The 25,000-nt window shown below is 39.0% G+C and overlaps 2 protein-coding genes across 29 annotated transcripts in view; both read left to right on the forward strand.

Moving 5' to 3' along the window:
- The window catches only part of LOC133659326 (lebercilin-like protein), an 18,749-nt gene extending 823 nt beyond the window's left edge, over positions 1-17,926 (forward strand). The window contains exons 2-7 of the mRNA XM_062062078.1: positions 7,672-7,883; positions 7,958-8,203; positions 15,933-16,070; positions 16,147-16,216; positions 16,297-16,503; positions 16,584-17,926. Coding sequence (XP_061918062.1) covers positions 7,672-7,883; positions 7,958-8,203; positions 15,933-16,070; positions 16,147-16,216; positions 16,297-16,503; positions 16,584-17,044 — 1,334 coding nt within the window. The 3' untranslated portion in view covers positions 17,045-17,926. The remainder of the gene's footprint in view (positions 1-7,671; positions 7,884-7,957; positions 8,204-15,932; positions 16,071-16,146; positions 16,217-16,296; positions 16,504-16,583) is intronic.
- A 1,638-nt stretch (positions 17,927-19,564) lies between these two features.
- The window catches only part of sh3bgr (SH3 domain binding glutamate-rich protein), a 26,715-nt gene continuing 21,279 nt past the window's right edge, over positions 19,565-25,000 (forward strand). For 26 of the 28 annotated variants that reach the window (XM_062060334.1, XM_062060338.1, XM_062060337.1 and 23 more), the window contains exons 1-3: positions 19,565-19,748; positions 21,926-22,111; positions 22,204-22,284. In XM_062060334.1, the coding sequence (XP_061916318.1) occupies positions 19,704-19,748; positions 21,926-22,111; positions 22,204-22,284 (312 nt within the window). In that variant the 5' untranslated portion in view covers positions 19,565-19,703. The other 2 variants (XM_062060357.1, XM_062060362.1) reach the window with 2 other exon arrangements.

Raw genomic sequence — 25,000 nt, forward strand, 5'->3', positions numbered from 1 at the left:
ATACACTCTATACATTGCTAATGTGGTAAATGACTATTCTAGCTGCAAATGTCTGGTTTTTGGTGCAATATCTACATAGGTGTATAGAGGCCCATTTCCAGCAACTATCACTCCTGTGTTCTAATGGTACAATGTGTTTGCTCATTGGCTCAGAAGGCTAATTGATGATTAGAAAACCCTTGTGCAATCATGTTCACACATCTGAAAACAGTTTAGCTCGTTACAGAAGCTACAAAACTGACCTTCTTTTGAGCAGATTGAGTTTCTGGAGCATCACATTTGTGGGGTCAATTAAACGCTCTAAATGGCCAGAAAAAGAGAACTTTCATCTGAAACGCGACAGTCTATTCTTGTTCTTAGAAATGAAGGCTATTCCACAAAATTGTTTGGGTGACCCCAAACTTTGTATACATATATATATATATATATATATATATATGTATGAAATACTTGACTTTCAGTGAATTCTAGCTATATATATATACATATATATGTATATGTATTTATTTTATTATACATATAAATAAAATAAATACTTGAATTTCAGTATTCAGGGGCTATCCAGTAGATGGCAGTATTGTCCTGTTTAACTTCTCCTCCGTTCATGACTCGGCCACCGTGTTCAATGGCGAAGTCTGTTTTACAAAATGTACAGGCAACATAATTACATACCCCTTCCCCTTCGAACTGTCCTGGATGAACTGAAATTCTTGTTTCCATTCGTTTTGGAACTTGCAAGCGTATTTCTTCGTCTTGCTCGTCGACGGCGTCGCCATGTCTGTAACTTCCTCGTTCTTCTGCTTCGTCTCCTTGTTGCGTGCGCAGTTGTGCACTCTGCTCTCTAAAAGCCGTAGATGTTATGACGTCATTGGGCAGGCAAGCTGTTTATATTGTGGGAAAGCGGACGTGAGAACAGGCTGTCCCCACTCAGGTCCGCATTGAGCTGGAGGGGGCGTGGCCTCCAGCTCCGGCTGAATACCGGGAGTTTGTCGGGAGAAAATTTCTGCTGGGAGGTTATCGGGAGAGGCGCTGAATACCGGGAGTCTCCCGCTAAAAACGGGAGGGTTGGCAAGTATGACATAAACACATGCAATCGTGCAGGAATGGAGGGCCCGGAACCATTAATATGCAGACGTGGTTTCTGCACGGCCTCTGCAATCGAGCGCACATGAGAGCGGCGTGGGTGTTGTCTGTATTTTTGTTAAAAGTGCAATTTCAATGTTGATGTTGTACATTTATTATACAAAAAAATGAAGGTTATGACAAGCAGAAACATTGTTTATTAGGGACCCAGTCCATTTGGGACAGAGGACCCTATTGTATTTCTAGCATTTTATTATTATACCGCCGCCTCTTTGAGCTGTAATTTGACCCCCTTAACATGCTTCAAAACTCACCAAATTGGACACACACATCAGGACTGGCGAAAATTGTGATCTAATAAAAAATAAAAAAAAAACCTCAAAATTGCGCCTTAGTTAGGGACCGAGTCCATTTGGGACAGAGGACCCTATTGTATTTCTAGTGTTTTATTATTATACCGCCGCCTCTTTGAGCTGTAATTTGACCCCCTTAACATGCTTCAAAACTCACCAAATTGGACACACACATCAGGACTGGCGAAAATTGTGATCTAATAAAAAAAACAAAACAACCAAAACTCAAAATTGCGCCTTAGTTAGGGACCGAGTCCATTTGGGACAGAGGACCCTATTGTATTTCTAGTGTTTTATTATTATACCGCCGCCTCTTTGAGCTGTAATTTGACCCCCTTAACATGCTTCAAAACTCACCAAATTGGACACACACATCAGGACTGGCGAAAATTGCGATCTAATCAAAAAAAACAAACCCCAAAACTCAAAATTGCGCTCTAGTTAGGGGCCGAGTCCATTTGGGACAGAGGACCCTATTGTATTTGTAGCGTTTCATTATTATACCGCCTCCTCTTTGAGCTGTAATTTGACCCCCTTAACATGCTTCAAAACTCACCAAATTGGACACACACATCAGGACTGGCAAAAATTGCGATCTAATAAAAAAACCAAACAAACCCAAAACTCAAAATTGCGCTCTAGTTAGGGACAGAGTCCATTTGGGACAGAGGACCCTGTTGTATTTGTAGCATTTTATTATGATACTGCCGCCTCTTTGAGCTGTAATTTGACCCCCTTAACATGCTTCAAAACTCACCAAATTGGACACACACATCAGGACTGGCAAAAATTGCGATCTAATAAAAAAACCAAACAAACCCAAAACTCAAAATTGCGCTCTAGTTAGGGACAGAGTCCATTTGGGACAGAGGACCCTGTTGTATTTGTAGCATTTTATTATGATACTGCCGCCTCTTTGAGCTGTAATTTGACCCCCTTAACATGCTTCAAAACTCACCAAATTGGACACACACATCAGGACTGGCAAAAATTGCGATCTAATCAAAAAAACCAAACCCCAAAAGTCAAAATTGCGCTCTAGCGCCCCCTAGGAAGAAAACACAGACAAAACTGCCTCTAACTCCCAGTAGGAATGTCGTAGAGACATGAAACACAAACCTGTATGTAGGTCTCACTTAGACCTAGACTTCATACACTGACAACCCATCAACAGGAAGTTTGCAATTCCCCCTTCAAAACAAAAGTTGAGTAAAAACAGTCACTTTTTTTCAAACATTATCTCCTCTGAGCGCGTTTGTCGTGTCGGCTTCAAATTAGCACAGAAGAGAGATTGAACCGTTCTGATTAAAAGTTGATGAAAGAGTTTTAATTACTGCTTCGATTTGGATTTTATGAGCCCTCAAAGTCGGTCCCGTCCATCGCTGCCTGCAGCTTTAATTTCAGTGTGTTTAATAATGGATATATTACTAAAATAACCGATAGCTGCAGCGCTAGTTTGTCATGCTTAAATGCAATGCGAATTATATATAAATGACAAATTAAATGTTTAAATCAGTCCTTCACAAGTAGTGGGGCCTCCGGGAACATGCTTCGAAAAGCTGTGCGCTACAAAACGTGCTCATTGTAGCCATTAATCCTGACTTCCTCACTTTTATTTATATAAAAAAAAATCGGCACAAATTGTTTAATTTCTTAATTTAGGGTAGGCCCGGGCAATTATTTTGACTCGGGGGCCACATTTAGAGAAAAAAATGTGTCTGGGGGCAGTTATATCTATTTTTACGAACACTAATACAAAACCTCACAATAATGTCTGATTGAATGCTAAAAACGTTATGACAGACCGCCTTAAAAAAACTTAATGGAATTTTACATTTTTCTATGAAGGATAAAACACTGAATATTGACAAAATATGAACGTCACACCCTTTTTCGATGGACATATTTTACAATCAACTGAAACGCAACAAACAGTGAAATATGAACGCGAAGGGTACAAAATGAACCCACCTACATTCTGATATATCTGATATATGATAAATAAATAAATGGGTTATACTTGTATAGCGCTTTTCTACCTTCAAGGTACTCAAAGCGCTTTGACAGTATTTCCACATTCACCCATTCACACACACATTCACACACTGATGGCGGGAGCTGCCATGCGAGGCGCTAACCAGCAGCCATCAGGAGCAAGGGTGAAGTGTCTTGCCCAAGGACACAACGGACGTGACTAGGATGGTAGAAGGCGGGGATTGAACCCCAGTAACCAGCAACCCTCCGATTGCTGGCACGGCCACTCTACCAACTTCGCCACGCTGTCCCCATATATCACTAAGCTTTAGAAGTTTGTTGTGAAAATCTCCTTCCGCGTCTGTGGAAACACTTCCCGCCCGCACTGCTCGGTGCCTCGTCTGAGCTGCTGTGACGTAGATTACCATAGTAACTAATTAGATTATCATAGTAACTAATTAGATTACCACAGTAACTAGTATATCATCCATAAACACAGATTCCAACCATTGAAATACTTTGTGTAGTTCAAGACTTACGGTCATTAGAAAACATCACTGCACATCATAATGGCAGCTACACTTTCCATCTTAAAGATCTAAAAAAATTAATTGGGAATGTCCGGCGGGCCAGATTGAAAAGCTTAACGGGCCGCATGTGGCCCCCAGGCCTTAATTTGCCCAGGTCTGTTTTAGGGTTTGAAAGTGTTTTAAGTATTTGTGTTGCTGATCAATTTGAATGTATTATTATCGAGTGTACTTGATTTCATTTTCAAGGTTTTTTTAATGTAATTTCTGGAAAATGTATGCATTTTGCCTATATTTCTTTTTTCTTTTTTTTTTTAGTTTTCTTTCATGTTGATAAGGATACAGTGTTACGCAGAGGTGTACTTATAACAGTCTTATAGTCAAAGTCGCGGCAGATTGTGGGAGGGGCGCAACATGTTTTCTTCTTCCTAGGGTGGGCGTAACAGAAAATAGTTGAGAAGTACTGGGTTAAATGAATATTTACCTCTCGTTGGCGATCTTCGTACTTTGCTACGCAGGGCCGCTCCGAGCTAAATAGGGGCCCTAATCAGAATTTTATTTGGAGGCCCCCCATGACAAAAAATGTTCACACCTTTTTTTTTTTTACGTAAAATTATTTTTGTACTTTTTTAAATCTAATTTGAATTTGATTTTAGCTCATTTTGTACGAAAACAAATTCCTGTAAAGTAAATTCTTAGATAATAATTTTTTAATGGAAAAACAAGGAGGAAATAATAAACTATATTAATGATAAACCGTGTATGATAGTACTAGAGATGTCCGATAATATCGGGCTGCCGATAAATGCTTTAAAATGCAATATCGGAAATTATCGGTATCGGTTTCAAAATTATCGGTATCGGTTTCAAAAAGTAAAATGTATGACTTTTTAAAACGCCGCTGTGTACACGGACGTAGGGAGAAGTACAGAGCGCCAATAAACCTTGAAGGCACTGCCATTGGCACATAATATCTACGGCTTTTCACTCACACAAGCGAATACAAGGCATACTTGGCCAACAGCCATACAGGTCACATTGAGTGTAGCCGTATAAACAAGTTTAACACTGTTACAAATATGCGCCACACTGTGAACCCACACCAAACAAGAATGACAAACAAATTTCGGGAGAACATCCGTACCGTAACACAACATAAACACAACAACAAATACCCAGAACCCCTTGCAGCACTAACTCTTCCGGGACGCTACAATATACACACAGAACCTGGAATTGTTTGCCTTTATCAGTGAACGATCCAAAAACTTTACAAATTGAAACAGAATAAGATAAACATATTTAAACACTCAAATAAAATATATGCCTCTGAAGAAACCAGTACAGCATTTAATGTTTCTTCTTCCAAGAAAGTACATTGTGTGTCTATTTATTTAATAACTATTTTGATTACAACTTGGTTAAAAGATTTTAGTGTTGTTAGGAGAATATTTTCCACCATAAAGCTGAGTGGAATACACAGAGAGTCTCACTGCCTGTTATCTTAGCAAATACATGCACAGTATCTTAATTGGTTTCGATGGTGAGAAGAAGTGCCAGGAACGAGACGAATGTGTGTGTCCGAAACACACGCTTAGGTTAACTTTCGGTTTTGTTGGACAAAAGCATGAATTGATTAACGTGGACCCCGACTTAAACAAGTTGAAAAACTTATTCGGGTGTTACCATTTAGTGGTCAATTGTACGGAATATGTACTGAACTGTGCAATCTACTAATAAAAGTCTCAATCAATCAGCATGTGAACAGAGGGACAATCTAGAGAGAACACGCCAGACTTTTTAGGGCCCTGTATTCTATTGCTATTGTTTGTAGAATACATTCTTAATCATTAATTCTAGTCCCCTCGCCTTTTTCAGACAAGTTAGTAGAAGAAAAAAACCCTGGTAGGACTTTGCCCTCTTAAAAGGGAGATCTGAACAATGTGTATAACTTTTTTTTGAGCACATATCAACAATACAGTGACATGAATGATAACCATTATATTCAATTTTAATATTGTAACATCCCTCTTGCAATATGCCAATTTTACCATTAAGCAAACTTAAAATGGCGTCTAAACATATAGAAGAAAAAAACAGGGTCCTTGCGGTGCTCGCCCTAGTTAAACTCATAATTAGTTGTGATTAATCACAGATGAAAGTTATCGATTGTGGGTGTTTGGCTTTTTTGAGTTATGGTGTGCATTTTTGTCGAAAACCAAATCATAGGAAAACCTGGGCAGCACAGTTTCTCGATTGTCAGTAAGTGTTTGGTGGTACCTTTCTCAGATCTTGTCTCAGAGGTAGCTTGGCTTGCAGCATTTTTCTTAATCACGTGTTTAGGGGGTGTTGCGTCGGACCAGCTCTTCCTCCCAGGGAATCTAAGTTACTGGTCAATCCCAAATTCTTTCGATGACATATATGCTGAGTAAGAAGGACCATCAAGACAGAATTGGAATATTTTCAAGTTTTACTAAAGCTTTAGGAGGTCATCTTAACCAATATATTCATATCGGCTACTCGAGTTGATCTGGCCTTCCAACGGAAAAGCCAAATCCTTTTCACACAAAGAAAACCCCCATCTCCCCCTCGCAACACTGATAAGGAACCAGTGGGGGAGGTATTCACATTCCAAGGTTAAGACACAAAACAGACCTCTGAACACAAGATAAACTAGTAGAATATACAAAGGAAAAGTACTAGCTACTCTAAACATGGCTATGTAAAAAGAAATAACTTTTAAACATATATGCATCCTCCACAGGGGTTGTTGTTTTTTTCTTAAGCATTTTTCCTTTTGCATTTGTTTTTGATCCTGCAGTGTTTATGTCATTGAAGCGTTTCTAAAAATGTGTTTTATGGCGTTTTATGACATTTTCCCCTGTTGGCCACCAAGGCAGAACTGTTCAGTGTTGTTTCAGATCGGGGGTCGATATTTGTCCGTTTTTTAACAGATCGGATTTGACCTGTTTACCACAGCTGTGTCCCAGTGTAGCTAAAGTTATATAATTATATTCCATATTCCTTGTTACAAACATGCAGAAGATGCATGAATTCCAGGAGGGTGCATGTTTTGCCAGAACACAGGAAAAGGAATGGCTAAGCATGTTACACACACCGAACGCGTCAACGTAAAGTAGTGTCCAGATGTCGATACTATCGGTACCTAGTATAGTATCAGTATGTACTTGATAATTACAAAACAACTTTTTGGTTATTGTTTACAAAGTCAGGGAATAAGTCGATGGACACAGGAAGACTTTGAGGGTATAACTCAAATTATTTAAATGTGAGCCAATAGTAGTTTTTGCTTTTGTTTATGTATTGTGATCTAGTGGTTTAAAGAAATGATATGTAGTATTAAATACCACACATTTAATACATGATCGGATTTACAACAATACTAGCACATTCTAAATGGAATAAAATAAGTACTTTAGTTACTTGCCACTAAACATTTTCAGTCCTATCACTTATTGTGAAAGTGTCAATGGGGACTCCAAAGCGGATCGGGATCGGAGACCGAAAATGTTGATCGCGACATCCTTTAAGTGTTGTGCTTTTTGGTTCATGGGGGATGTAAATAAATAAGGGCTGTCAAAATTAACGAGTTCATTCATGTGATTAATGTGTAATAAAAAGTTATAATACACACTTTCAAATATGACAAACCATAGTGCTATATAGCATAACACGCACTATCCTTATGAACTATTTGGAGTTTATTTTTTCAGAAATAAAGCTGACGTTGCCTCCAATCAACACTGTTAAGACCAGGGTCCATTCCTCGTACTCCAACAGCATTAAGGATCTGAAAAACCAGAACTATGACCTGAAGCTGCAGCTGATCGAGGTCAAGACGGAGACCAAGCTGTTAAAGAAAGTCCAGCATCGCCACACGGTGGCGCTGCAGAATTACCACGACGCTGAAGATAGCATTTCCGAGGTGGGAGACGCGGTCCGTCTGAAAACGGCGAACAATCGCTGCATGTGACAAACAATCTCTTTTGGGTCCTCCAGGTGCTGACACAGAACGACAACGAGGTCCGGGACCTGCAAAAGCTGCTGTGCGGAACGCGCACCTGCCGCAACAACCTGGCGTGGAAGCTGCAGGTGACAGAGAAGGAGCTGACCAACGTCAAAGACAAGATCCAGCATCTCCAGCGGCGGGTGGTCAAGGAGCACACCTTGCCGGCCAAGGACGAGATGTCCCGCGAGCTGAACAAAGTCTCCGGGCAGCTGCAAGACAAGGACAGGCGCATACAGGTATGTCCACTAGCCCCCGCACCTCAGAGTGGCGAGCCCCAGATGACAGATATGTTTTTATGTTTGCCATATATGTCTGATGTACTTTCTTGATTTGTAGCTTGCAGGGAAGAATAGCAACCCCAACTTTCAGAATACCCCACCCAGCCCCTATTCTGTTTCCCTGTTCCACACGCAGCGGCGAAAGGGAAAAATGAAATGACTCCATAGCGTCCACTGTAGTGGACATTTGTCTTTGGTCTTTTGCTTTTGTCAGAGTTACACGTTGCAGAAAACCCCCCAAAACAAATGTCCATTGCAGAGGATGTTGCTTCTCAGGAGGATATGCACAATATTTTGAAATTCAATAAATTATCTGTCACCACAATGGCATTTATGGAATATAGTGGGGCACCTTGCCCATTGCCCTTAAAGGGGTCATATTATGATTTTTTTTCTACATTTAAAATACTTCCTGGTGGTCTACATCAGGGATTTTTAACCTTTCCACAACAGAGGAGCCTGGGGCCCACTCAATTAGTAATCTTACTTCTGATGTTAATCATATTCAATTCTATTTAAACCTACTTACAGTTTAACAGTATAAACAACCTTGTCAAATAATATGAAACCATTTTTTGATCACAAATATTATTAATTTAGCACAAAATGTAGGCTTAGGTCAGGCTGATTAGAAAGCTGACCAAACATACTGCATAAGAAAGGACTCAAATAACTGATGTGAAAATACATTTACATACAATTATGTTGTGCTAAAATAAACTAAACTAATAATAAATAATTTTTTTACCTAAACTGTCAATACAAATAGAGTCCATCCATCTTCTTCCGCTTATCCGAGGTCGGGTCGCGGGGGCAGCAGCCTAAGCAGGGAAGCCCAGACTTCCCTCTCCCCAGCCACCTCGTCCAGCTCCTCCCGGGGGATCCCGAGGCGTTCCCAAGCCAGCCGGGAGACATAGTCTTCCCAACGTGTCCTGGGTCTTCCCCGTGGCCTCCTACCGGTCGGACGTGCCCGAAACACCTCCGTAGGGAGGCGTTCGGGTGGCATCCTGACCAATAGAGTGCTAATAAAAATACACCTTCACCACTTTAGTCATAATTTTGACGCAAACACACTTTATGACTTTAGCTTCAGACTACTTCTGTTTGTTTGATATTGTCATTACTGCCACAAGTGGTGGAAAAGTGTATTACAACTCTACGGCCCATACAGACCACAGCTGCGATTCATTCTCGCAGAAACACTGGTCTACATAACATGTAATGGTGGTTCTTCTGTCAAATTTTTAGATAGATTATGTTTTGCAGACCATCTTCAAGCCGACTCTTCTTATTTACGTGCCTCCACTTCGACTCCGTCTTCTCCCCGTCAGCCATGTTGTAGTTTTGTCGCGCTTCCAAATGGAGTCTGCTGACAGATATAAGTATGAGCTATACGCTACTTTGTATTAGAAATGGCAACAGCAGAGGATGCATGTGCATGTACGAGCCAGTCTGCCCCAACAACAGGAGAGAGAAAAAAAAGAACTTAGTGACTACAATGGCGGACTTGCCCAAAGATCTTTTGGTAAATTTATACCATATATGGAAAAATCTTACAAATTGGGCAAATTCCAAATGGCCATGCCTCCATGTTTTGATTCAAAATTTTTGGGACTTATGTAAAACCCAATTACAAAACAGCAAGCACCAATAGGTAAGAAGGTAAGGATGATAGGTCCTGTTTTATGCAAGACCATCATTGTATAAGATGATAGAATGATATAAATTATATACTAAAAAAGCTGTAATTTACATGAATTATTTTATATAGGCGAAATTTACGAAATTTGAAAACTCATGTAAATCTTGAATATAATAAGGGTGATGATGATGAGGGGTAGGGGTGTGGGAAACAATCTATTCGAATTCGAATCGCGATTCTCACGTTGTGCGATTCAGAATCGATTCTCATTTTAAAAAAATCTATATATTTTTTTGTATTTATTTAAATACCATAACAATGCAATCCAATTCCAAAACCAAACCCGACCCAGCAATACTCAGAACTGCAATAAACAGCAATTGAGAGGAGACACAAACACGACACAGAACAAACCAAAAGTAGTGAAACAAAAATGAATATTATTAACAACAGTATCAAAATTAGTTACAATTTCAACATAGCAGTGATTAAAAATCCCTCATTGACATTATCATTAGACATTTATTGAAAAAAAAAAAAAATTAACAATAGTGTCACAGTGGCTTACACTTGCATCACATCTCATAAGCTTGACAACACACTGTGTCCAATATTTTCACAAAGATAAAATAAGTCATATTTTTGGTTCATTTAATAGTTAAAACAAATTTACATTATTGCAATCAGTTGATAAAACATTGTCCTTTACAATTATAAAAGCTTTTTACAAAAATCTACTACTCTGCTTGCATGTCTGCAGACTGGGGTAGATCCTGCTGAAATCCTATGTATTGAATGAATAGAGAATCCTTTTGAATCGGGAAAAAATCATTTTTGAATCGAGAATCGTGTTGAATTGAAAAAAAAAAAATCGATTTGGAATCAAATCGTGACCCCAAGAATCGATATTGAATCGAACCGTGGTACAGTCAAAGATTCACAGCCCTAATGAGGGGCATCCAGTGTAAAAAACTGACTCGCTGTGGGGGACCCCTGACAGCAAAAGGCCAAAAATGGGGAAAAAAATAAAAATAATAACTTTATTAATAATTAAGAGTGCGTGGCAATTGTTTTTCGAGACTACTAAGCGACTCTGACTTTAAAGTGACTGTTTGCAACTTGCCCAAAGTTACATTTTCAAACCAAAAAAATATAACAGAAGAACACCACTAGGTTGCTTGTTACCATTAAAAGAACATATATTTAAAAAAAGGTCTGTTTTTCACAATGAGTAATTACATTGACTAAAATGTGTTCTTCGGTCGGAGAAAAAAGGCTAATGTCCAGGCTGTCACTCATTAACACGCACACGTCTGAGGCGCGGGCACATACCCAAAAGTGGTCCCAGAGAAGCAATTACCAATTTACAGTCATTAGGGCTGCAGCTACAGTATTTTAGTAATCGAGTAATGTATCGATTAGTTTGTTTGAGTAATCGGATAAACACACTTTATAGCCTCAATGCGGGAAAAAGTTGAAATAAACAATTTTTTTCTGCTTGCCATGAACTTCATTATTTTTTCTAATAAATGCACATTTTTAACTAAGGTTGCAACAATTAATTGATTAAATTGATTATTTCGATTAGGAAAGACAACCTTTTTTATTCTGTTGCTTCGATTCATCATGTAACTTACAAAATGGATCAAATCTGTACCGCATAGAATGCCCGGAACTTTAAATACGTGGACGTAGTTTCCGCACGGCCCTTGCAATAGATCCAATCCAATCCAATCCACTTTATTTATATAGCACATTTAAACAACAAAATGTTTCCAAAGTGCTGCACAACAACACCAAAAACAACACTCAAATATCATCCTTAGCTCCACCAATGACTGAACAAAAACAAAAAATAAATACATATGAAACAAAACAATATAAAATAAATATGATTAAAAATGATTTTAAAGGGTAAAACCAATTAAAACAGTAAATATATATTTTTTTTAAAAAACACAGAGGACAACAGAGGACCACACAACTCACGTAGTGTTAAAAGCCAAAGAATAAAAGTAATAAAGAGCACACGAGAGCAGTAGTGTTGGTGTGTTGTAATTATAGATGTCCGATAATGGCTTTTTTGCCGATATCTGATATTCCGATATTGTCCAACTCTTAATTACCGATTCCGATATCAACCGATACCGATATATACAGTCGTGGAATTAACACATTATTATGCCTAATTTTGTTGTGATGCCCCGCTGGATGCATTAAACCATTGGTCCCAAACCACCGGGCTGTGGCCCGGTACCGGTCCATGGATCGATTGGTACCGGGCCGCACAAGAAATTAAAAAAATAAAAACATTTTTTTTAATTTTATTTTTTTATTAAATCAACATAAAAACAAAAGATACACTTACAATTAGTGCACCAACCCAAAAAAAACTCCCTCCCCCATTTACACTCATTCACACTCATTCACACAAAAGAGTTGTTTCTTTCTGTTATTAATATTTCTGGTTCCTACATTATATATCAATATAGATCAATACAGTCTGCAGGGATACAGTCTCCCCCCCCCCCCCACATTTTAAAGCGTTGACCGGTCCGCAGTTACAAAAAGGTTGGGGACCACTGCATTTAACAATGTAACTTTACCATGAATTGATTAACGTGGACCCCGACTTAAACAAGTTGAAAAACTTATTCGGGTGTTACCATTTAGTGGTCAATTGTACGGAATATGTACTGTACTGTGCAATCTACTAATACAAGTTTAAATCAATCAATCAAAAACAAGGTTTTCCAAAATAAGAGAACGACTTCAACTCCAGTTATGGAAAAAAGTGCCAACATGGCACTGCCATATTTATTATTGAAGTCACAAAGTGCATTATTTTTTTTTAACATGCCTCAAAACAGCTGCTTGGAATTTGGGACATGCTCTCCCTGAGATAATCCTAATACCCACTACAACTATGGGAAATACTATACTTTGACTTTCACAAAGTGCATTATTTTTTATTTTTTTTTAAACATGCCTCAAAACAACAGCTACAAAAACAATGAAGGCACACAGCTTCAGTCCAGAGTATACTAGACGTCCGTGTTTTACCGGATATGAACCGCTCCGTACAGCGGCGTTTTAAAAAGTCATTAATTTTACTTTTTGAAACCGATACCGATAATTTCCGATATTACATTTTAAAGCATTTATCGGCCGATAATATCGGCAGGCCGACGTTATCGGACATCTCTAGTTGTAATCTGTGGTGACGAACAGCTGAGGTTTTTTTTTGTTTATTCTTATTAATGCGCACAGGTTAAAAGTGAAATGACAATTGTGATGATGTGCATTTTTAAGAAAAAAAATGAAGGTTATGGAAGGAAAACATTAGTTTATTTCAATCAATTTTTGCATTATGGCTATGAAGTGTGTTTTATCCAATGACTTGATTAATCAAACAAACTATTTGATAGATTACTAAAATAATTTATATGGAGCCCTGTCATCAACATTGAAACTGCCCTTTAAGTTTAAACATGTGTGCATGAGTTTAAATAAAACAACACTGCCACTGTTATGTGCGCTCAATTGTAGAAGCCGTGCGGAAACTATGTCCGCGTATTTAAGTCACGGCAATCCATGTGGTCTGAATTTTATACATTTTTATTTTTTACACACATTAAACAATTATTCGAAGCAACAGAAGATAAATCAAAGCTTTTTTTCTAAACAAAATTATCGGTTAATCTTTGCAGCCCAAGCATTTATGTTGTTTCGAAAAGCTACACATTCAATAGCTAACGTTAGTAGCTAAACTTTGCCAAATTGCTATCATTATCTGACAACTGTTTTTGTGTGTGTGTTACGTGGGTCGTAGGTTAGGTGCTCAAAGCCAGAACGGGGCGGGATATCATGTTCTTTTTTTAAAGTTAGCGCCTTCTAGGCTTAAAGGAGACCAGCCATTTTTCCGGAATTTTTCCCATCATTCACAATCATGAGAGACAAGAAGACAAAAGGTTTTTATTTTTTTTAATTTTGCATTCTAACATGTAAAAATCGGCTCATTCTTGGTGACTAGCAATGCACCTAATAGGATTGGATCACTTTAAAAATGCATTCAAAAACCATTAACAATACTTCATTCATGTTCCGTAACCTGTATAATAACCAAGCTGTAACGACATTGTTATTGTAAGAGCGAACACCGAGGAACTCTTTTTCTTTTTCGGTGCTAGCCGTAAAAGCTAGCTACAAAAAGATTTTGATTGATTGAAACTTTTATTAGTAGATTGCACAGTACAGTACATATTCCGTACAATTGACCACTAAATGGTAACACCCGAATACGTTTTTCAACATGCACAACACAATGCGATAAGACACTAATCTGTACTGACTGAAAAACATGAACAATCATATTATAGTATATGTAAAGTATTAGCCCACATTTCATGTTTTGTTGGTACACAGCTAGCCAGTCAGTGTATGTACTGTAGTTGTAATAACATGCATGATGTGCTGTGTGTATCATGATTAATATAAAGTGTGACTCACTCGATGGACAGTTGTGCGTTTGGTCCAGCTGCCTGGGGACATTGTTTCCAGTTTATTTGGGTAAGCATTCCATTTGTGTCAAAATAGCATGGCTTTAAATTCCACATTTTGCAGCTTCGAGTCACTTTCACTTCACTCTATCGGCTTCCGTCTGCTCCAGCGTCTCACCCTTCTTTCGTGCTCGCTTCTAAAACCAGTACTTCTTCCTCCATATATTCAGTTTCAAAAAGATAAGATTGTGAATCCTCATTTGCCCAAAAATAGTCGTCTTCGTTGTTTGTTACTGAATCTGTTACTGTACACTAGGGATGATGTTTGATAAGAAATTATCGAGTTCGAGCCTATTATCGAATCCTCTTATCGAACCGATTCCTTATCGATTCTCTTATCGAATCCAGATAGGTTGTTGTATATGGAAAAAAACACAATATTTGGTTTAACAAAAGCTCACTTTTATTTTATAAGAAAAAAATAAGATAAAATAAATAAATATTGACTGTTACCCCCCTAAAAAAATAAAATAAACAAATATTGAATGTTGTTACCCAAAGTATATTAAGTGGGATTTTTCAGAAAAACAAATATATACAGTAACACAAAAACAACCTGTCTCTGTGATCACTATAGGTGTATAAATAATAATGTAGTGTTAAATAAAATCAGTCCCTTGGGCACAAAACTGAAAATAATACAGCTCTCCAAAAAGTGCACTTCTGCTGCAATTGGAACATACTAACTACACACACAGGAAGACAGCTAACAAACAATCCAAGACATCTAATAAAGTTCCAAAGCAGATTAATCCATTCAGGCTCTTTATTGTTGTTTTTTACTATAGTGGGCTCGATAACGGGTACCGGTTCTCAAAAAGGGATACGAGTCCGAGGACTCGGTTCTTTTCTTATCGAACAACCGGGAAAACCGGTTTAGAGCATCATCCCTACTGTACACGTGTTTGTTTCTGGAATTAGGACACGTGTTGTCGGAAGTGCGCTACTATGGAAACAGAAATCAATGCACTGAAAAAAATCAGTGATTAAAATAATCAAAATACTGTAAATATTGTACATATTACATATTGTTATAAACATGTCTGTTACTACATTATATATATACTTGCAGTGTGTATACAAAACGTTGATGGAGGGTTTTGAAGTTGTTTTAGAGGGCTTTGGAGGCTACAACGTTGACTCCCATTAGCCGCATCTTGCAAGCGTTTTTAACCATCTTTAAAATCTCCCCCCCCAAAAAAACTAAAAAAAAACCTGTGTTCTCGTCTCTTAATGATTGTGAACGATAGGCAAAATAAAATAAAAAAGTGCAGTTCCTCTTTAAGGTTGCAGACAGTCACTTTAATTGAACAGAAGCACGAATTGAGGCATTTATGTTCGTTTTAAATTGTCAGTGGTTCAGCTAATAAAGGACTTGGCCGGGGGATAAAAAGGGGCTACAAAATCTGGATATGCATTACCAAGTCATAACTACATGTTAAAAGTGCAACAAAAGTCACGTGATGCCTTTCTGTCTTTGCTGCAGGATTTGGAGAAGTGCAACAAATTTCTACGTGGCTCCCTCAATCGGCAAGCGACATCGGAACACAAAAAGATCAGCGTGGCCAGGAAGACGTCGTATTGTTTGCAGACGCAAGTTTTCGAGTTAAAAAAGGAAACTCGGGTAAGTGGAATCTTGTAAGGATCATTTGAATGCATCAACAAAAGTCAGAGTTACACAATTCTGTATTTTTAAACAGGACATAAAAAGAGAGTTGGAGACACACAATATTTATGCCCATAAACTCGGTAATCAACCAAAAAAGAAAGGTATAGTAACATGATGACTTGGCAATTTTGCCTTATGAGTTGCCAGTCTAATCCGACTGACCTAATTTCTCACCTCACAGGCAAACTGAACAAGATGGTCCAGACCGATGTTGTCTCTGCGTCCTGCAGCGAGACTGAGAATCCCGTCAAGTCGGAAGTGTCCGAACCCGAGGAGAAGCCACCTGTCATTCATTCGGTGATCCCTGAGAGACAGGATTACGGGCCGCCCCTACCGCCGCCCTCTCTGGAAGATCCAAAAGAGCCGGAGGATACCAACAAATATCCAGGTAAGACGAGTATCCGTTACTTGTATGGCACTTTGTAGCTATAATCAGCCCTGACGTATCCATTCAACGATTGGTTCCAGTGGTTGAAGAAATCCCCAGTCATCCGCCTGTGGTGGAATATGTTGAGGAAGTGATCGAAGAAAGGAAGCCAGACATGGTGGTTGTTCAGCAGCCAGAGAAGCAAGAAAAACAGGTGGTCTGGATCCCAACACCGCCTAGACATAGAGGAGGATTCCCACAGATACCGACCAGACACAGACGGCAATACATATTCTCACCGGTCATTGAGAACCTACATAAGGGCAGACCAGCCTACAGCGGTGTGGACATGAATGAATACAAGGCCTTTCAGAGACAGAGGAAGGCAGAGTCTTTTAGTCAATCGTGTTCAGGAAATTCACCAGCTTGGAGATCGGATTACATAGAAGACAGCTCTCCATGCGGGTTTGAGACACCCCAACCCGAAGGGGTGTCTTTTGTGTCACAGGAAGTCTCCGATTTGCCTGAGTCCAAACTTAGTGTCTCTGAAGTATGCGAGTAAGTAAGCTCTGCAGGTTTTAATACTCGACGGATGAGTATTTGTCTTACATTTTTACAACAGCTGGTTTAACAGCGGTCTGTTTGGAAGGATGTTTGGAAGGATCAGTTTTTACAGACTTGGAATTCAATCTGAACCGACCTGAACTCAAACCAAACTAGACAGAATACACCTGCACACCAATCACTGACTGAATAGGTCACAATGTAGGTTGATTGTAATGGCTAGCTTGAGATGTCGCATATTTTAGATAGATATGTTGATGATGACCTTTGACACCAACTACCTCAATCCTCATGTTTAAGGTTATTCAATATTATTTCCGGGCGATGGTCTTTGAAGATCAGTTTTATGCCAACAGTGTACATATTCTTAGCTACCTCAGCCATTTTAAGTCTTGTATTCTTTGAAATCTATAGGACTTCATTGGCATTGAACAATAATTCCTGAGTATTTGGTTGTACGAATGGTTTCTACCTGTCTACCTCAACTACCCCTTGTTGGATATTTAAGATAGGGGTTCCTCGCTTTGACAAAGAGCAGTGAAAGTTTGAATGTTGCTACTGTCAAATTATATGGACTCTATGGCAGACCTTTGCCAAATGCTGTGTAGTACCTCAGCGGTAGAGTAGTCTAAGGACTTGACTGAGTTTAAGTACTTGAGTTGGTGACTTGAAGCTGACAAGTTCAAGACCAGTAGACAAAAGAACAGGTACTGTAGAGAAGCCCGTGAACAAAGCACCAAAACCCCAAATAGTTAGGGTCTGACTGCAACTCCTCTTACATCCATATATGTTTTGTGGTATATGTGTATGCATGTAGAGTATATTATATATATGTACAGCAAATCTGATCTCATCTGGCCTCTGTTTCCACAGCAGTCATGGAAAGTCCGTACCAAACTGAACCCAAGTGTACTTTTTTGGCAGAAATCTGGCATAAATGTGGTTTGAATGTAATGCAAAAGTTTCCCAATAGCTTTCTACCTTTTTATGGTAAAATGACACATGCACACACACGTTGGTTGTGTGATTGGTTGAGCACAGGTCTTGGAAGGTAAGCAGGGTCTGAATGCATATTGACAGGTCTATCACGTTTGATCAACTTTCATCCCTACGTCACAGTCAAAACAGTTATAGTTGTCGGATTTATTACGCTAAATTCTAAACCAATACGTCAACTATGTTTACATGCACAACATTTCTCCAATCAGATCTAAACTTTGGTTGAACGGAATTCCCAATCCACTGTTTACATGGACACTAAATAAATTCTTGGAATATATGCATAACGTGTTTAATCAGGAAATAGTGGAAACTACTTTTGCCTATGTCGTAAACAAATAGCATGTTGTCTGCATGTTCTCAACTAATTTGCTTTGTTCCTCACACGCTACCTTTTTATTAGATTTTTAAAATGGTTATTTTCACAAACTTGTTTGTAAAACTCTGTTTCTTAACTGTTCGACTATCAAGGCGTTCAACAATCCTGAGTCCTATTAACATTTCTAACAACAAAGTTGTGTCACAAGAGAACAAATCTGCGTCCCTCCCACCTTGTCTGCCGCTCGGCGAGCACCCGGCTGATGTAGCAAATAGGCGCAGTAAAGCTGAATTTACCCTAACCATGGAGAAATTATCCGATCTGTACATTGACGCAGTTCGGAATAACAATCAGCATAAACCACCCCTCTTGTTCGGAATGGGGTCAGAATCTTCTGATTGACATGTAGCATCTTTAATCTAATTGGACCTTTATTTATATGATTTATGTCCATTTAAACATGGCTAATGAGAGGTATTACAAAGAAAACGTTTCGATTTTGTGTTTGCTTGTGTTCTTCTTTCTTATAAAACAAAACTTGCACCCCGACTGTTGTATTTACTAATATTTTCCACAAAATTTAAAGTTAAAGTACCACTGATAGTCACACACAGACTAGGTGTGGTGAAATTACTCTCTGCGTTTGACCCTTCCCCTTGTTCCACCGCCTGGGAGGTGAGGGGAGCAGTGAGCAGCAGCGGTGGCCGCGCTCGGGAATCATTTTGGTGATTTGGCTAGGAATTTTCTGTAACTTTAGGTAAATTAAATTAGATACACACCTTTTAGGGGACTGGTATGCACATGTGTGTAAAATTTGAACGAGAATGATTACAAAAAACATGGCCGCGGTTAAGCAAAACGCCTTTAAGAACTGATTGCTCATTTTTTGTCAAAAAATTATACAACTTTCTGCATTTTGACCACAACCCATTTCGTTCAAATAGCTAATTTTGTGTGTTTGACAAACACCTGAATACGACCGGGTTGAAAACCCTTATGGACAAAAGGTGAGACCCGGTCACTGGCGATGCTCCAGTTGAACTAATAAATTGACACAGTCCCTGACTTCAGGGTCTCTTATCTACTTAGGAAACTAAAAACTGTTGCTATTTCCGTCCATGTATGCCCAGCAAGGAGCTGTCGTCTGGCCGACGGACAGCTGAAGCTGCCAATCAGTGCTGCTCTTCTTGAGGGCAAGGCACCAATCCTGCACTGATGGGGCCTGCAGGCAAAAATAACCTCAGCAATGTGTGTGTGTTTGTTCTAATAATAGAGGAGGGAGGCTACCATCTTTAAGAACCTATACTTGTTGCTTGGCTAATAGGAAAACAGCAACATAATGGTCATCAAAGTCTTCCTCGCCACCTCGTCGGGATCCACTGCGGTAAGTTTTAATTCTCTTTAACTTTCTTTGAATGCAACACACCACGCCGTAAAATTGAAAGTGCAATGCCAGACAGTCGCCTTGCAACAATTTGGCACGGATCTATGTTTGGAAGCAGAGTCCATTAAAGCATTGCTCACAAGAACAAGTCTCATTCCGGACAGAAGCGACATGACCACATCTCCAGGATCCCACGTAGACAAACTGTCTATGGCAGTAATCAGACTAATGTGTGCGTGCAAACGTACCGATTGATTCGTGCCCCACTTGGCTGGTGTGCGTTGTTGTTCGATCCCCGCCGTGAGAAAACTTGAAATTGCGTAATGCCCCTCATCGCTGTAATCCATAAAGCTAATTCCAACACTCTTGACATATAAACAATACTTTTAACACAAAATATTGGCACCATGTGTGGAATATTGTGTACGCGTTCCATTTGGATAATTGGTAAACAAAGCGTAATTTAAATATCGCATAAACACACTATATAATATCCATCCATCCATAACATAGATAGTTATAGATAATTATTGCACTATAATAAAGAGCTATAGTTTTGTTATAGTGACAAATAATATCTTAATTGCAGTATTCAAAATAGGAAGCAGGATGGATGCTAGCTCTTTCCCTGAAACTTGTAAATGTATCTTTTTTTCCCTCTCTAGGTTAATGAAGTATCTATCTTTTTGATTGATCATTTTATTTGTCTTTGTATTCTTGTATATGTGAAATAAACTTATTTCAAACAAGCGCAGCTAGCACTAGCAAGCTAGCTAGCAAACTAGCTAGCTAGCTAGCTTGCTAGTGCTACCTAGCTATCCCTTAGTACACTGAGGGGTAGCTAGCTAGCTACCCCTCAGTGTAGCTAGCTAGCTAGCAAACTACAGTGTAGCTAGCTAGCAAACTAGCTAGCTAGCTACACTGCAAAAACTGAAATCTAAGTAAGATTAAATATCTCAAATAAGGGTGATATTTGCTTATTTTCTGTCTGATAAGATAATTCTTCTCACTAAGCTGATTTTATGTTAGTGTTTTACTTGTTTTAAGGGTTTTGGTCCTAAATGATCTCAGTAAGATATTGCAGCTTGTTGCTGAGATTTGATGACCTATATTGAGTAAAAAATGCTTGAAACTAGAATATCAACTGATGCAAAGCTGTGTCATCAACACAAGTATAAAACTACTTTTTTAAAGTAATAATTTCTTACTTCAAGCATGAAAAAAAAAATGATGCCGAGATAATGTCAAGATAATGGCACTAGCATTTACTTAATTTAAGAATATTTTTCGACATATTGAGGAAATAGGTCTCTTTTTTTTTTCTACCAAGAAAATCGCACTTGTTATTAGTGAGAATATATTTATTTTAATGTATTTTGGGGTTCATTGAGGTGAGCTAATTTTACTTGTTTTGGAAAGTCTTGACCAGCCGAATTTTCTTGTTCTATTGGCAGACAATTTTGCTTAGTTCAAATAAAATACCCCTAATGTTTTGTATTTTTTCTTCTTGTTTTTGAACACTGACTTTTTGCAGTGTAGAGCCTTTATTTGTACCATAAAAGAAAATGTGCCACATTTGGGGCGGTATGGCGTAGTGGGTAGAGCAACCGTGCCAGAAACCTGAGGGTTGCAGGTTCGCTCCCCGCCTCTTACCATCCAAAATCGCTGCCGTTGTGTCCTTGGGCAGGACACTTCACCCTTGCCCCCGGTGCCGCTCACACCGGAGAATGAATGATGAATGAATGAGTTGTAAATATGAATGATGGGTTCTCACTTCTCTGTGAAGCGCTTTGAGTGTCTAGAAAAGCGCTATATAAATCTAATCCATTATTATTATTATTATTATTTCTGTTAATGAGTAGGTATGATGACACAATTAGTCCATATTCAGGTGGTCAAATGTAAAATATATGATGAAATTAATATTTAATAAGCCTTTCTCAAAGAGATTGCAGTTAGCTATTACAGTACCTTTATGTAGGTAAAAGGCTATTTTGTATTGATGTCTGCGTTGTGTTCTTAATCAGTAATTCATATCATTATAATATATAGGAGTGAATTTGAATGTTAGGGATAACAAACACAATCTTAATCATTAGACTTCTGTTCCCCATTGATACAGTTGTTATTTTGGGTCAGACTTGGACCCACGTGAGTTTTTACCTTCTTTTTCCCAGATCAAGAAGAAGCAACAAGATGTGGTGGCCTTCCTGGAGGCGCTGAAGGTGGAGTACGCTCAGCTGGACATCGCCTGCAATGAGCAGAACCGCATGTGGATGAGGCAGAATGTTCCGGAGGAGAAGAAACCCTCCAATGGCATCCCTCTGCCCCCTCAGATCTTCAATGAAGAAAGCTACTGTGGGGTCAGCCTGCACACACATCTGCCTAGTGCATTATTTTTTTTAAAATTCATGGATAAAATCATGTTAAAACGTTCGGTTTTGTTTGTGCGCAGGACTATGAGACATTCTTTGATGCCAAGGAAGACAACGCTGTTTACTCCTTCTTGGGGCTGGCCGCTCCTCCGGGCTCCAAGGTCCACATTCTGTTTCTATCCGTATCCGTATTGTTGTCTTAGTGGTCCTTCTTTTAAAGGAGTAGAGTGCAAATGAATTCATGGAAAACACGCCTCAAAAGACTCAGCAAGCATCCAAACCATTAATCGCACGTGTTCTTTGCTTTTTTCTTGACTCTTTCATGATGGCGCCACATAAGGGTGTGTGGAGTTTGCATGTTTTCCAGGTACTCTAGCTTCCTCTTAAATACCCAAAAAACCTGCATGTCACTTTTTAATTGGATGTTTTAAATTATCCATAGGTGTCCCTATTAGTGTAATGGTTGTTTGTATATATTTATGTGTCCTGTTATTGTCTGGAGGCGTGTCCAGAGCGTACTTAGGGCCCTAAACAAGATTTTGTTTGTGGCCCCGCTCCGGTCTTTAAGGAGGAACTGCACTTTTTGGGGGGGAATTTTGCCTATCATTCCCATTCCTTATGTAAGAAAAGAACTCATATTTTTTTTCTGTTTTTAACCTGCTCAGTGGCCTTGTGGTTAGAGTGTCCGCCCTGAGACTGGCCCTGGCCGAGTCATACCAAAATACTATTAAAGTGGGACCCATTACCTCCCTGCTTGGCACTCAGCATCAAGGGTTGGAGTTAGGGGTTAAATCACCAAAATGATTCCCGAGCCCGGCCGCTGCTGCTCACTGCTCTCCTCACCTCCCAGAGGGTGGAACAAGGAGATGGGTCAAATGCAGAGGATCATTTCACCACACCTAGTGTGTGTGTGACTATCGTTGGGACTTTAACTTTTTAACTTTAACTTAATGCATTGTAACATGTAAATAAACGTTGGCAAAAGTCAGCTAACAAAGGAGCCAATGCTCTATTCCGCCTATGAAGCCTTCGAAAACACCTCCAAAAACCCCTGTCAACGTTTTGTATACATGCCCTAAGTACCGTATTTTTCGGACTATAAGTCGCAGTTTTTTTCATAGTTTGCCGGGGGTGCGACCAATGTGTGAAATTATTAACACATTACCGTAAAATATCAAATAATATTATTTAGCTCATTCACGTAAGGGACTAGACGTATAAGATTTCATGGGATTTAGCGATCGGGAGTGACAGATTGTTTGGTAAACGTATAGCATGTTCTATATGTTATAGTTATTTGAATGACTCTTACCATAATATGTTACGTTAACATACCAGGCACCTTCTCAGTTGGTTATTTATGCCTCATATAACGTACACTTATTCAGCCTGTTGTTCACTATTCTTTATTTATTTTAAATTGCCTTTCAAATGTCTATTCTTGGTGTTGGGTTTTATCAAATACATTTCCCCAAAAAATGCGACTTATACTCCAGTGCGACTTATATATGTTTTTTTCCTTCTTTATTATGCATTTTCGGCCGGTGCGATTTATACTCCGGAGCTACTTATACTCCGAAAAATACGGTATTTATGTAATGTAGTAACAGACACATTCATAATAACATGTAATATTTATGCATTTAACTCATTTTAAGCATATTCATTTCACAGACTCATCACAACGTTCGTGTTTCCTTTCAACAACAACAACATCAGTAAGCTGACGAAAAAGTCACATGCAGGTCACATTGCGTTTAGTCACATTTGTAAGGATAAGATTCCAATAAAATTGGGAATTTGGACTACCTCCTCAGGACTATGTTTACACTGCAGGCCAATGTGGCCCAAATCAGATTTTTTCCCAGCTGACTGTGATAGACTCCGGTGTAAACACGCACAGGCCCCAATGTGGCCCCAATGTGGCCCCATTGGTGCCTCGACGTCACTTGCGTGCACGTTTTGATAAAGTGAAAGCAAAGGAAGTTGACCAGGAGGAAGTTGCTACTACTACAAAATAAAATAAAAGTCACAACACCTTAAAAATGTGTTTTTTCACGTGAAAGTAAATTAAAGTAATATAATGTATGAATGGATGTATACTGTGTCATATATTTGGGAGGGTTGTAATCTTTTAATATATTTTAGGTAGAGGAGACACAGACATCAGCGTGGATCTACGGGAGCTTTATTTTTCAACTCACATGTAAGCAAATATGCCACAGTGTCAATTCCAGTCCTTCAACAATTGCTATTTCGTCGGAATCGAAATATATATTCATATACTACATATAGCCTATTATTTGCGCACTATTGACAAGTGATGCACCGGAAATTTGGTTGTCTTAAATAGACTTTGCTCACTAAACAGGATGTTGTGATGAAATATCCAAATCCGCTGGCAACTGTGTCCTTCCGGCGCACACGAGTGACGTAGCTCAGCCAAAGATGACGAAAAAGTCACATTCAGTTCGCATTGCGTTTAGACTGAAGTCACATTTGAAAAAATCTGATTCTAATCGAATGTGGCCTGAATCTGATGCCAAAAGACGGAGTGTTTAGACTGGCAAACAAATCAGATCTGTGCCACATGAGGGCAAAAAAAGTCAGATTCGGTGTGCAGTGTAAACAGGGCCCAAGTCAACTAGAATCATGACTGTTTTGGTTTTGTGGTACGTTTTCCCCATGTTTGGTATTTTCTTCCTGTCCAGTGCTCTTATTTTGATTCCTTTTCCTTTTTAGTTTGTCTTGCAGTTGTCTTTACCCCTGCAGCTGAGCACTGATTTCCACACCTGCTTCTAAATGTTGATCAGAGGCACTAATCAAATAACATAAAACAAAACGACGCATCATGACAGTTTGAAATAGTATTAGTGT

Source organism: Entelurus aequoreus, linkage group LG10 (assembly GCF_033978785.1).
Source record: "Entelurus aequoreus isolate RoL-2023_Sb linkage group LG10, RoL_Eaeq_v1.1, whole genome shotgun sequence".
NCBI lineage: Eukaryota > Metazoa > Chordata > Actinopteri > Syngnathiformes > Syngnathidae > Entelurus > Entelurus aequoreus.